This window comes from Setaria italica, chromosome IV (genome assembly GCF_000263155.2).
Source record: "Setaria italica strain Yugu1 chromosome IV, Setaria_italica_v2.0, whole genome shotgun sequence".
NCBI classification, from domain to species: domain Eukaryota; kingdom Viridiplantae; phylum Streptophyta; class Magnoliopsida; order Poales; family Poaceae; genus Setaria; species Setaria italica.
Genome location: NC_028453.1, coordinates 38,776,378 through 38,789,960, shown reverse-complemented (window position 1 = coordinate 38,789,960; position 13,583 = coordinate 38,776,378). Strand labels below are relative to the sequence as shown.

At 46.6% G+C, this 13,583-nt stretch overlaps 3 protein-coding genes across 9 annotated transcripts; 2 read left to right on the top strand and 1 right to left on the bottom strand.

Moving 5' to 3' along the window:
* Window positions 1-1,600: 1,600 nt before the first annotated feature.
* Window positions 1,601-5,981, bottom strand: LOC101753515 (zinc finger CCCH domain-containing protein 46). Its single transcript, XM_004966294.4, has 11 exons — window positions 5,620-5,981; window positions 5,248-5,470; window positions 5,054-5,136; window positions 4,863-4,961; window positions 4,681-4,774; window positions 4,042-4,265; window positions 3,801-3,913; window positions 3,124-3,319; window positions 2,646-2,709; window positions 2,029-2,181; window positions 1,601-1,938 (listed from the first exon to the last, which is right to left on the bottom strand). The coding sequence occupies exons 1-10, from the start codon at window positions 5,661-5,663 to the stop codon at window positions 2,134-2,136; spliced, it is 1,188 nt and encodes a 395-aa protein (XP_004966351.1). The 5' UTR covers window positions 5,664-5,981; the 3' UTR covers window positions 1,601-1,938; window positions 2,029-2,133.
* A 201-nt stretch (window positions 5,982-6,182) lies between these two features.
* LOC101753934 lies at window positions 6,183-7,325 on the top strand. Of its 6 annotated transcripts, none has more exons than XM_004966296.4 (4): window positions 6,183-6,427; window positions 6,523-6,655; window positions 6,803-6,847; window positions 6,941-7,325. In XM_004966296.4, the coding sequence occupies exons 1-4, from the start codon at window positions 6,322-6,324 to the stop codon at window positions 6,996-6,998; spliced, it is 342 nt and encodes a 113-aa protein (XP_004966353.1). In that variant the 5' UTR covers window positions 6,183-6,321; the 3' UTR covers window positions 6,999-7,325. The 6 variants fall into 6 exon arrangements, with proteins under 6 accessions (XP_004966353.1, XP_012701022.1, XP_022681606.1 ...); XM_012845568.3 differs by having other exon boundaries at window positions 6,926-7,325; XM_022825871.1 differs by having other exon boundaries at window positions 6,511-6,655.
* Window positions 7,326-8,147: 822 nt separating this feature from the next.
* On the top strand, window positions 8,148-12,027 carry LOC101754874 (D-glycerate 3-kinase, chloroplastic). Of its 2 annotated transcripts, none has more exons than XM_004966298.3 (12): window positions 8,148-8,506; window positions 9,081-9,439; window positions 9,891-9,970; window positions 10,056-10,107; window positions 10,208-10,249; window positions 10,347-10,425; window positions 10,603-10,634; window positions 10,717-10,785; window positions 10,859-10,933; window positions 11,026-11,142; window positions 11,235-11,285; window positions 11,576-12,027. In XM_004966298.3, the coding sequence occupies exons 1-12, from the start codon at window positions 8,344-8,346 to the stop codon at window positions 11,717-11,719; spliced, it is 1,263 nt and encodes a 420-aa protein (XP_004966355.1). In that variant the 5' UTR covers window positions 8,148-8,343; the 3' UTR covers window positions 11,720-12,027. The 2 variants fall into 2 exon arrangements, with proteins under 2 accessions (XP_004966355.1, XP_004966356.1); XM_004966299.2 differs by lacking the exon at window positions 8,148-8,506 and adding an exon at window positions 8,937-8,967.
* Window positions 12,028-13,583: the final 1,556 nt, after the last annotated feature.

Genomic DNA, 13,583 nt, shown 5'->3' with positions numbered 1-13,583 from the left:
ACGCGGGGGATGGTGGGCGGTGGCCCCCCGGATGCGACCCCCCCGGGGCGGCAAGAAGGAAGGAGGAGGAGGAAGTGGAAGCCGCCAATTGAAGGCGGGTGGCGCCCCCGCCTCCCCGTGGAAGGCGAGGGCGAGGGGAGCGGTCATCGCGGGTGGCTGGCCTGGCGGGCGGCGGCGGCGCGGGGTGGCGTGAGGGTTTTTAGGTGGGGGGAGAGGGGTGGTGGGGAGTGGACTGTGGGGTGTGGGGGAGTGAAGTGAAGGAGGGAGGGCGGGTGGCAGCTCGAGGTGTCAGGGCGGGGGGTCACATGGCGAGGGTTAACGCGGAGGTGAGGTGTGGGCCGGGCGGGCACGGAGAGCAGGAGGCTCCTCCTCGCCGGGGCGGTGCCGGACGGGATGGCCGCGTGGCGTCTGCGGGTTGCCGTTTCGTGTGCGTGCGCGCGTTGCCGGCTTGGGAGTGTTTCAACTTTGAACGAGTCGGCGTTTTCTGTTTGGAGTATTTTCGCCGTGCATTTACACGTACCACGGCTACGGAAATACTCGCAACTCGCAATGATCGATCAGCAGCAGTTGAATTCGTAAAGGAAGAGAAAGAAGAAAGGATTCGTCTGATCGGCAACACCGGAGATGGTGTGTGCTACTCCCTCCATCCGAAATTGTAGGTTCTTTTAGCTTTACTAAGTGTATAGTTTTTCTATACATTTAGACATAACGTACTCCCTCCGTTCCAAATTATTATTCATTTTGGCATTTATATATATTATGTCTATATAAATAGTAAAAGCACCTAGATATATATTATGTCTATATACGTTGCAAAAGCTATGTACAAAAAGGCTAAAACGAATGGTAATTTGGAACGGAGGGACTATATCTAAATGCATAGTAAAATATATAAATTTATAAAAGATAAAACGATATATAATTTAAAACGGTGGGAGTACTGCTGCTGAACAAAGCTTCATTGCCAATCAGAAGTTCTGATTTTTTTTTTTTGAAATAAAAGAAGTTCAGGTTTCAGAACCGACGTTTGCTCCAACTCGTCAGCGTCTCCTCTATGATTTTCATTTATCCACGAACCCTGAGGCGATCAAGAACGCTAAAATACTTCCTCTTCTGAACTAATTAATGGCGGGGCTTTGTAATGTGCACCGCGCCCGCGTGCGCTCGTGAATCTCAAGGCAGCTCGCACGATGCACACCTGGACCTGGACTCCAAGGAGGAGGAGGGCTCGTTCGTTCAAAACGTTTTGGATCGAAGCTTCTCCGCTCCATCTCTCCCATCACTTACCGTTACCACTCGGGTCAAGGTCAACACAACGCGCTGCCGCCGACATCGTGCAGTAGAACCTGTTGAGAGGGGCAGGGCATCGTGCCCGCTTTGTGCCGCGGATCTTCCAGCGCCTGCATTTTCCGTGCATTCAATTCAATAGGGTGTTGCCAATACGGCCGGATAAAGCATTTAACCTCCTGCCATCGCCTTGGCCCATCTTCTGACCACCATTTTCCCAATTTGGCGTATCTGCCAGCACAGTACATTTTCAGGATGGGAGGTGCGGGTCCCTGTGCCAGAGGTACATGGACGTGGAGGTGAAACGCAGCTGTGATGTCAAGGCAGTGATCGTTTTCTTCTCTTCTTAATGGTCGTAGACAGCGATCGATCAGGTCGTAGACTCCTAGACAGGAACAACTAGAATGCAGAGGCCAGGTGAGATAGGCCCAGCGGTAGCAAAAGGCCCAGCCCATATGAGCTTCAAATGCAAGGGAGGCTAAATGCTGATGTTCATAGTTTAGCCGAGGACATGCATATTCTGATCTTCGTTATGATGCCCGACACAGACAGGTTTTACACGGACTAATCAGCCTTTCGTGTATATTTGACCTCCGCCAGTTCGCCGTACGGCTCCCATTCGTACTGTTATAGTTATATGCAGCTGCAAGCCTGCAATACAGTCGAATAATGGAATGAACATGATGCAACAAAGCAAGAATTTGTTTTCAGATGAGACGGAGCAAGCCAGAGAGCATTTACCTTGGAGGAGAAAAGGAGTAACTGACTGATGGTATCTTGACAACATGGAAGGGGACAATGAAGCTGATTTGGTAGCGGCTCCGCGACACAGAATACCTTGAGTTGCTAAAACACATGACTGATGTGCCTCTGCGGTGGTTCGCCCAGCGGAATCTGAAAACCGGTTCATGTGAAGCGGAATATCTGTGACTGCTAAGTATAATTGCACATGCAATACAAATGTAGCACAGGATAGATAACCAGGTTCCCATCAATAGGCAATATAAGTAGAATTATTAATGGGTGGCAGTTGGATAAGACAGATGGGTTAATTACTTAATTCTTAGTGACATGAATTTATGTCCTAACACAAGCCTCACAACAGTTCAAATTTAGAAAAATAGCCAAAGAACCAAACATGTGAAAAGTACTAGACAGAAAACACCAAATAAGCAAAATCTTGCTAACAGCACTAATTCAAATGCTAGATGTAACTGCATATCAGACACAAATGTATATCAACTAAATGGCTGGTCGTTTATAAAACACAGGATTGCCTATACCAGTAGTAATGCCTACAGGCAAACAATTCCTTAGAAACAACAATCAAGATGGCAGATGAGGAAAGAATTTCACACCTCTCCAATTGACCATTTTTCCTTCAACCAGATACTATCATCCTGATTTTCATTTTTGTTGTCCCTGTTGGATGGGAGAATAGAGATAAGCAACAGTAAATTCACAAATGTTGCATATAAATTTCAAAGTTCACTAATCAAAATCAACAAAATAAAACATACATAAATTAACTTTTCCTGAACATTCGAATCTGATTGGTTACTTTCAAAAAAATTGTTGCGAGGAGCATAGTGTGTTCTCCATTAAATCTACACAAGCAGTAATGTTTTCAGGAAGTTTTGCATTTTAGATAGATATATACATTGTTCTGAAAGTCTTTATCGAAATCTCCTGGGTATCACAAAATTAATACCCATTCATTATGACTAAAAAGAACTATCATTTTTTCCTCATAAAAAAGGCATGTACTCAAGTTCAGTATATTGTGTACACACTCTCAAGTTCAGTCTATCGTATACATCTTATTGAAGAACTTACTCAACAGGAGCTTGGTTCAAGGCACTTGTCGGAGCTACGATCCCACTTAGTAAATCTTGTGACTGCCTATCAATGTCTCTGTGATGGCTTGAGGAGGCAGACTGCTGATAGCCTGCAGGAGGCTTGGGGAAATTGCCAACATTGGACATGCTTGAGCCCGCAGATGGTTGTTGTGATACCTGGCTTCCAAATGAACCTGTAAAATAATATAAGTTGAAATGGGAACCAAAATAACAGGAAGAATCTACTACTATCCTAAATTAAGAAAACAGGGAAACGAAAGGAAAGAAAGGGATACGCAGAATTGTTCAACGGTAAGTGGCTAGTAGGATTTGATGGGATTCTGAGCCCATACTAGTGTCCACTAAGAGTCCAGTAGGGTTCCTGTTGAGTCCAATTATAATCCTAAAGCTGTGTAAATTAAAGGTCTGGGGTTCCTAATGGACACAGGATCATCTTGAAAAATAGACATATACATTAGCAATTTACCAAATGGTTAAGTTCTTTATCACTGTATACCAAAAGATTAACAGAGTCAAGAATAAGAATAGTTAAAGACCATCGAGATATGGATATACATAATCACACAAACTATTGCTCACAAATTAATTGACCAACCTACTAGGTTGAATAAAGAAGTAACAGTCTAATTGCATGGATCAATCAATAATGCATACCCGAAACTCCAAATTTCATATCAGAACGGCCAAAAGTAGGTGCAGGAAATGCTGGCAGGCTCGCCTGGACAGGTTGACCAAAGAGAGTATTGGTTGGGTTTCCTGGTGCAGTTCTGCATGAGATAGCTCCTTGAAATTAATACAGCACGTGCGCACAAGAAAAATACACTGATCATATGCATAACAATGCCGGTAGATCATTTTGATTGCTTAACCTTCAAGATGATCATGCAAATATTACCTGGGCCCAGGTCCAAAGTTATTTCCTGCTCCAACTTGACTGAAACTACTAAACACTGGTGGTCCACTAGTTTGCGGAACCCCAAATGACGGGTTATTCTTCACTTCAGGAAAGGAAGCCACAGTTGGAAAGCTTGGAGTTTGTGATACTGATACACGCGGATTGTTCAGGAAATTAGTAAACTCCATCAGTTTTGCATTTTGCAGATTTCTTTCACCCTCTACCTGAAGAAAGGAAATCAAAGAATGAGAGTCTATTCTTGTATATCCAGCAAACAATAAGATTTATGGCGATCAAACTATATAAGTGAACTACACTAGGTAGTGTCGCCTTGCTAAAAATTCCCAAGACCCCATGTTGCAGTTTTCTGATGACTACAGGTCATGTTGCCCACGCAGGTACCTTTTACATACCTCTAACTGTCTAACATTAGAGAATAATATACATGTACGGTTTCAAACAATTCTGATAGATATATATTTTTCCATGCCACTTTTGATATCAGTACAATGAAGTTGAACTGCACAGGATGAGCTTACTAGTAATGTTTTATCACATACTTCAAGGTGCAAGATACATACTTCAAAGTGCAAAATTCCAATCAGTTTAATAACAAGTTGGGAGTGCCAGTGAGCTTACTATTGACTGCAGAGGATGCCCTTGCCGACCATCCTCGTAAGCTTTAGCTCTCAGCTCCTCAAAGCTAATATCCCCCTTGATGTCACAAGGACCACTAAATGCAAACAAAATACAAACTGATGAGCACAAATACATTGGGGGAAGCCCTAAGGCACTCGTTAAAGCACAGCGAGTCTATCTACCTTCTGAGGTGAGCATAACATGTAAGCTTCCAGAGTGGAGTTTCATTCTTAAAATCCTCAGCAATCTGTTGTCTGCAGGACTCCGGATCTGTACAAGAGCTGGCAAACAACTTGCAAAATTAGTGACTTGCCCATAACAACGGGTAACCAAGTAGGATCAAAAGTACAGCAATTTAGCACTGCAGACTCACGTGTGTGCTGCTGGTGGTGGCTGCGCCGCTTCCGGTTGCTTTGTTGGAGCTGAAGGGTCCCTTACCCACTTATTTTGAAATGGCTGATTCAACAAAATCCATCAGTCACACACAAGAAGACCAATTACACATGCTGAATCCTACAGCTAAGGACGAATAATAGAAACAGATCCCACTCCCCATTAGAAACAAACCTTTGCTGCACCTTGCACCCCGAATCCAAAAGGGTTGGGCTTCTGCTGCTGTTGTTGTTGCTGCTGCTGCTGCTGGAACTGCGCACCGAACGACGGCTGCTGCTGCTGCTGCCTGCTCCCGGAGCCGAACCCAAACGGGTTGGGCTTCACCTGCTGCTGCTGCTGCTGCTGCTGCTGCTGAGAGGACGCGTGCACGAACCTGCACTGCGCTCCGTACTTGCAGCTGCATCATCCAAAACGAGCGTTACAATCAAAACGTGATCCCCCCATTCGAGCTACGGGGCATTCAGGGCGAGCATTGCAATTGAGGAGTAACCCGCCGGAACCAATCACACGCCGCGGCAACGGAGAAGGGAGAAGAAGACCCCGTACCTGCCGCGCTGGAAGTTCCTGCAGAGCTCATGCCGCCGGTTCATCGCCGGGAACGGAGAGGGGGAACCGATCCGTGCGCGGCGCGGCGCGGCGCTGGAGCGCGGCTCTAGGGTTTCGTCCCCGCTCGCCGCCGCTGCCGCCCTCGACTGCAAGCGCCTGCCCCACTTCCGCCACCGCCACGGTATTTGCGTGGATGCGACGCACGGTGTTGGCCTGGTGAAATTTGGAAAGCACTAGGGACCCCTGGCTTTCCTCCTTCCTCAGCGGCGGACCTCGGACCGGCGGTGCACGCTGGCGGTCGGAGTCGGAGTCGGGGTCGGGGGAAAAGCCGGCCGGAGCGCAGGCTGCAGCCTGCAGGCAGACCAGCACGAACCGTCGTGAGAGGGGGAGCGGGCCGATGCAGTGATGGAGTCTCTATTCTTGGGCCTCGGCCTGCGTTGCAGAATATGGACTGGGCTGGTCTTCAGAGACGGCCTAGCACAAGAAGAAGTAGGCCCATCGTATCTTCCTCTCTCCAGAAAAAGAACGGCGGAGGTGGGCCCATCGTATCTTCCTCTCAGTCGCAGGCTCGCAGCCACGTCGCGCAGGTGTATCGCAACGGCAGCGAGGCCGAGTGGCTGACCGGCGGCCACAGCTCTACCTGGATTCCGCGAGGCCACCACAGCGCTATTCTGCCGTCGCCTGGGGGGCGCCGCCTGGGGGATGACTGCGGCGGCGCAGGCCGTGGTGGCGGTGGCGCTCGCGGCCATCCTCTCCACGCCGGCGCCGCAGCCTGACACCTTCTCCAACATCCCGCCCACGCTCTCCGGTGCGCGCAGAACATAGCTTCCACCTAGCATCATGCTCTGTCACAGGGTCACTGACGCGAGCGTCCTGATCTTTTTAATCGAGCTGGCCGGGCAGGGGGCGACGGGAAGGCGGAGCGGATCAAGCACCCCAAGTCGGCCAAGGCGCTGCAGTGCACCACCAAGTGCGTCGGCACCTGCATCCGCGGCGGCGGCGGCGCGCCCGGAGAGGGCCCCCTCAACGTCCGGAGGTAAAATTAAACCAACCAACCACTGCTCGGCTCCCAAACTGCAACGACGGACGGTTCCTGAATCCTCGACCAATTCATTCAGCTATTATGCTGATCAATCATCCATTCACGCCTGAATTCCCAGCATTTTGTGTTCGCCGTGCGCAGGCCACTCGTGGTGTTCAAGGACGGGTTCCGGACCCGGCAGTACTGGTAACAAACAACTGCACCTCCCCGTCCTTTCAGAGGTACTACTACACTTCTGAACAAATTGAGTTGAACTCTGATCAGTTTGTTGTTCGTCAGCCTGATAGAGTGCTCGGACATCTGCAACCGGATCCAGGACGGGAAGGATGGACCATGAGCCGTCCGTGACAGAGCTACATACATGTAAATCTCCAAGTTACTACTGAAACAAGTTCTTCTATCTGAGGACTATATGTGCAGCAATTCAGATAACGCACGGACGCAGCAATGGAACTACGGCAGGATTATTGCAGTGTAGTAATCTTGATTGATAGGTCCCAGTGCAATACGAGGCACAGAGATTAAATACAACTCGATCTCATGGATTGGGATTTTTTTATTTTACATTCTGGTTTATGCATCCATTGCATGTGAATATACATGTTTTTTGCAACCATGGTAATAGAAACGGATATAATGGGTAAACAGGCCATGAGAAACTTCATTTTTATTTGGAACATGGGAAATACTCCCTCCGTTCCAAATTGTAGGTCGTTTTGGCTTTTCTAGATTCATAGATATTATTATGCATCTAAACATATACTATATCTAAGTGCATAACAAAAACTATGCACCTAGAAAAGTCAAAACAACCTACATTTTGGAACAAAAGGAGTAGGAGACACGTACAGAATTTTCATGAAACCCGACAAGATATCGATGCAGAGGAAACTATTAAGACACTCCGATGATGTACATATAAAGGCAGTACATTTGAGTTCCAATGATACTGACCGCGATCCAGTGTGTTGTGCTTTTTCTCCTTTTTTTTGTAAAAAAAAGGTTGGTTGCGCTTTTTCTTCTTGTTTTCTTTTGAAAAAGGTGGGCTGTGCCTTTTCTTCTTCTGGTTTTATTTTGGAAAAAGGTGGGTTGTGTTTTTTTCTTCTTGTTGTTTTTTGAAAAAGCTGGGTTGTGCTTTCTCAATTCCAAGGTCCATGGATATACTTTTCAAGATACATACTTGGTACTTCGAAAGAGATGGCAATGTTCATTCAAAAAAGAAAGAAAAGAAAGAGATGGCAATGACACGTCGTGCTATGTAATTTTAGTGGTAAGACCGCTGACAATAGGCCAGCTCAGAGATGGCAATGGAGCAGGGCACGCTGGGTGAGGACGCCACCGGCCATGGCGGGACTTGGGAGGAAGGCCGTTGGCGTTGGGCAGGGACGATGTTGCTGATGGATGTGGATGGCAAGTTTACGTTTCTGACTCTGGTCTCATCTCATCAGGCATCAGCCACCCACGTTTGCTGAGGGACGCGGGAACGGCGAAAGCGATCGGCCGCGCGGCGCGGCGCAGGAGCTTCATCGAGAGGCTGCCCACGCCCCGCGCCCAATCCTGAATAATCCCCTCCGCCCCCTCCAAACCCCACGTCTCCTAGTGCTTGGCGCGACTCCTCGATTGCTCGCGGGCGCGAGAGGAAGAGACACACATAGTGGGTGTGTGTGAGAGAGAGAGAGAGGATGGCGCCGCTACACGCCGCCCCGCCGCCGCCCTCGGCGGCCGCGTCCTCCTCCTCCCCGGCAGCCCCGCTCTTCGTCGCCAGGCCGCACCACCACCGCAGGCCGGCGGCGGCCGCCTCCTGCTCCCTCGCAGTGACCGCCGCCGCCGCTCCATCGAGAAAAGGTTGGCCCAACTCATCCCCCCGCTACCAGTTACGTGCGTTAGAGGGAAAGCTTGTGCGCACTGCCCAAACAGTGTGTCCTCCTCTTTCTGATCGGCTTCGATTCTTTAGTGCTGCGGTAGCGTGCTGGCTGTCGTTTACTGCTTCTAGAACGGCCTTTTCCTACGCTTGCGCAACGGATGAGGACGCTAGGACGGTGTTGGCGCGATCGTTCCGTCTCGCATGCCAGCATTTGCCTGCGTAGGACTTCAGCAACCATTTTCTTTCTTATCTCTTCCCCAGTGGAGCGATGCTCGACGGGCATATAAATAAAATTCTTGCGCGCCTTGATCTTCTCTCCTCCGGTTTTTTAGCTAGTCCATGCCAGATCGATTTGGTTTGGGGGGGTTTCTTCTTGTTGCTAGGCCATCGATTTCGCTGGTTCTTGGAACTTGAAAGGACGACAGCATGGATGGTAACCCGAGTAAGGAATTCAGTAGGATAATGTCGCTCGTGGGCTGTGGTGATTTCAGTAGGATAAGATTATTGAGCACTTGTTAATTTATTGATGCGAATTTCTCGGTCTCTTTGCACCAGCGTTCCTTCCATGCCCGGATCACAGCCCCGGGCGGTCGCTGGCGGCGCCGCCACGCATCACCCCGTCGTCGTCCCCGGCGCTCGTCACGTCCGTGCAGGACCTGTACGACTTCATCTGCAGCGGCCCGCTGGTGGACAGGATCGGCTACACCAAGGAGAAGATCGCCGAGTCCATCGACCGGTGGCTGCGCTGCGGAGGCCAGGTCGCGCGCCTGTTCCGCCTCAACGAGCTCCAGCTGTCGGAGGCCGAGAAGGCCAGGATATACCACTTCTACATCCCCGTCTTCCTCTGGTGCGAGGACCAGGTCATCGAGCACAGGGCCAAATACAACGAGGGCGACGAAATCCCACCATTGGTGGTAAGCACGCATCAGCATTTCCTTTTAATTTGCGGGCATCAACATTTGCTTATTAGGTGCTATTTGTTTGCATGCCAAGTAGAACTAGGCAATCCACTTCACCAGGCCACTAGATCCGTCATCTCACATATAAACCCGATCGTATCTGTCACGGAACTCTGTCTTCTAGTGTGGATAGAATCCAAAGCTCTCATCATGCAATGTCCCTCCAGCTATGCAGAAGAGAACAAGTTCTTCTGAATTATGCGTCCACCACACACATAGTGGATGCTTAGTAAAATATAAAAAAAGCATATGCTGTCCATGAGGCAGCCTTATTGGATCGAGAAAATTATTAAAGGAGATATTTCAGCCAAGATGGGGATTGAATCTGATTCTGAGGTTACAAGAATGAACTGCTTACAGTTTCATCAGTTCGTAATTGATAACTAGTCATCTTTATGTAATGCAGATCGGGGTCAGCGCTCCTCAAGGAAGTGGAAAGACAACTCTTGTCTTTGCACTTAATTACCTTTTCCAGGTTGCTGGTAGGTAAGATCTCCTTATCAAAACTGAACATAACACGCCTCCTAACCTGTCTGAATGAAATATAAGGCTAAACTTTTGTGTGACTCAGGAAATCCACCGTGTTGTCTATAGATGACTTCTATTTGACAGCAAAAGAACAGGTGTGAAGCTTCAACTAAATGTGGAAAAATTATCAATCCTATATTCAGAAATAGTGTCTGAATAGTTAAATAGCTGACCCTTAAGATTTTTCATGTCCAGAATGAACTGAGGGATAGAAATCCTGGAAATGCTCTTTTAGAGGTACAAACTCCTTCACTTCAGCAGGCTGCTAGGCTGTGCTTTACTTTGAACATTGCAAGACATGATGAACTGAGAGTAACTGACCAAAACTTTCCAGCTCCGTGGAAATGCTGGGAGCCACGATCTCCAATTCTCAGTTGAAACACTTGAGTCACTTACGAAACTAACTAAGGAAGGTACTAGTTCAAAACATGTATTTGAGCCGTCTGCAAACTATTTCTGTTTCTTCTTGACAATAATTTTTTTGGAAAGGCATGATGAACTGAGCACTGAACTTTTATGCTTTTTTGAGCAAAGTTATTTTCTAGCAAAGAACTTTTATGTGAACTGACAATTGTTTTCGCAACATTTAGGTATGAAGATGAAGGTTCCACGGTATAACAAGGTAAAAGGTTGCAGTTAACCTTCTTCCCGCGCTGATGTTTATAGCTGATCATCTGCATGATACATGTCACATGTCCATGCAGTCTGCTTTTGGGGGAAGAGGTGATCGGGCTGATCCTTCAGTGTGGCCGGAGGTTGAAGGGCCCTTAGAGGTAATCTCATATTTAGCTGAGGAGCTTTGAGAAATCTCGATTCTTAATTTATTGTATGTCTTTGCTGCCCTAGGTTATTCTCTTTGAAGGATGGATGCTTGGATTTAAACCTCTTCCAAATGAAGTTGTGAAAGCAGTGGATCCTCAGGTGATCTTGTGAGATTATTTTGTTACCTGATTTTGTTTTCTTTCCTTACTTCCACTGTAGTTATACTGTGACACTAATGTTGTCATCATCAGCTCGAGGTGGTTAACAAGAACCTAGAAGCATACTATGATGCTTGGGACAGGTTCATCCAGTCATGGATCGTTATAAAAATAAGAGAACCCAATTCTGTATTCCAGTGGCGGCTGCAGGTCATTACTTGATTTATCTGACAAGCAGTCTTGCAGAATTCATGACAAACTATGGATTGCAATTTCTGAAGTCCGTACTTGGATTTGTGCAGGCAGAGGTAGCCATGAGAGCAGATGGAAAACCTGGAATGTCCGATGAGGAGGTACGTTCTCTGACACAGCTATTCACGGATGGTAGGGGAAGTAAAACTGACTGACTGACTGGTTGAGTGATGTAGTTTCTTCATCAAATCATTCTTATGTCATTCATTTGAAATTAAAGCCCATCTCATCTAGACTCGCATGTATCCAGCAATTAAATTCCTGACGTGTTTTCTTTCTTTCTTTCTTTCTTTCTTTTTTGATGGCAACGGAGGAGAGTGTCCCCTCCTGATTTCTTTCATTACCCTGACGTGTTCTCCACAAAAAATATAATCACTGGCGATTATTGCAGGTTATGGATTTTGTATCACGCTACCTACCGGCATACCATGCGTATTTGCCCACACTATACAAAGAGGGACCAAATGGTTCAAAACCAGAGCACCTGCTGGTCATTGACATAGATGAAGCGAGGAACCCTATATGGGGCAACTGAGGTTCTGAATTCCTGGTGTACATGCTGAAAAAGTGAAAATGGATTTTTCTGACTCCATGGTGCAGCTTGAGATCAATGATCTTTATGAGACTGCTTATGTCAAGCTAGCACTATAGGCATCTTTTTCTCGTGGTTCAAATATACGGTGAACCTGTAAATTACGTGCATATCAAAATTTGTTATCTACTCCCTCCGTCCTAAATTGTAGATTGTTTTTGCTTTTCTAGATACATAGATTTTGCTATGCACCTGTCCATATATAGAAAAACGACATACGATTTGGAATGCAAGGAAACCAATTTTTTTTATCTTCCGGTCGTACCCGATTCAGTTTGTTAAATATTCTGCGCATGTTCTTCTACATTCGAATTCCATCACGTAAGCTCTTCAAATTCATCCGGCCAAGTGGAGTTATGAACGCAAAAGCTTTCACCATTATTAGAAGGCTTGCCTTGCCCAACACCAATAAAGGAAGTTTTATAAATCTTAATGTGACTAGCTCCGTGCACGTGTGTTGCTACAGGTTTCAAAAGATTTATGGTGAAATGCATAAGAGCATGAGTAATACACAAAACTATGTACAACATGATATACCAAGTAGACATTTTAATTTATTTTTTTGTTTTAAGGAAGTTTTGCTCATTTATAATCTCACTCAGAAAGGCTTGAGTATGTTACAGTTGTGATCACTGTTGTGATGATCAGGTTGCTGACCTGAAATCAAAGTTTCTCACCAAGAAGAGTTATGTAAAAGAAATATTGTGAAAATACCTTAACAGAGAGTAAAAAAACAGCTCATCGACCATGCAGTCCTAGTGTCCTACTCGGAATATTATTATTTTCTTCTATCGCCCTGCCCAAAGTAATATCCAGAAGAACTACACCAATGCAAACCGGTGCTTCAGTTGCAGGAGGACAGAGCCTCATGACTGCACAGGGTTTTTCCCGGTGCTGGCCGCCTTCGCCGGCAGTCAACGCAAGCGGCACGCACTCAGAAGGCAAGCCATGTACGTACAGAGTAGCATGCAAAAGATGAAAGACACAAGTGGACGACAAAAACCAACATGACAGGTGCAGTTTCAAAAGACATCCCTGCACTTTCAAAACTGATAGTAGCACGCATTTTGACACTTTTCCTGCCGGTCTTTTTCCTTCTTCTCGATCAAGTTTGCTGGAAACCTGGACCATTTCTTCCCCTTTTCCTTTTCCTCAAAGTTTGTCAGACCGTTCTTCCCCTTTTTTTTTTTTTGTAAAATAACTTTCTCCTCTGCTCGTTTCATGAGCTAACTGTAACTGTAAATGCCTACTTTTACAAAAATTTTGGGGGCAACATTCAACACTACCTTTATTTATTTTGACTACAATATGGTAAACTCCATAAAACTCGAAACTTGACTAATTCGTATCCGTATTTGATATCACTTGCTAGACGGGAAGCAGCAAGAGGAGAGCGGAACGAAGCTGAATAACGCTGCTCATAAAACAAGCACGGATGCATGAAAACAGGCACCTTTATCATACCAGAGAGATGGAGAGATCCCTACACAAATAGTTACAGCTTACAGCATGCATACTTCTACCCTAAAAACTAAACTAACAAGGTGCTGTTCTGTTCAGCACATTGACAATCTCTGACAGCGACGCCTGCCTCTCTCCGTCTTCCTTGTGCTTGGCAAGGCAGGCGGAGAAGAGCTCCTCGTCCATCTCTTCTGACAGCAAATCTTCTTCACGTTGGCTGTCAGGTTTAGGACTGACACGTTCCAGTGGTTCTGGATATTCTCTTCCAATGATGGCCTACCATCCTTTGTCTCAATCTTTCTGAAAATAACAGGCATCATCAAGTAACCAGATAGAACCTACCCAA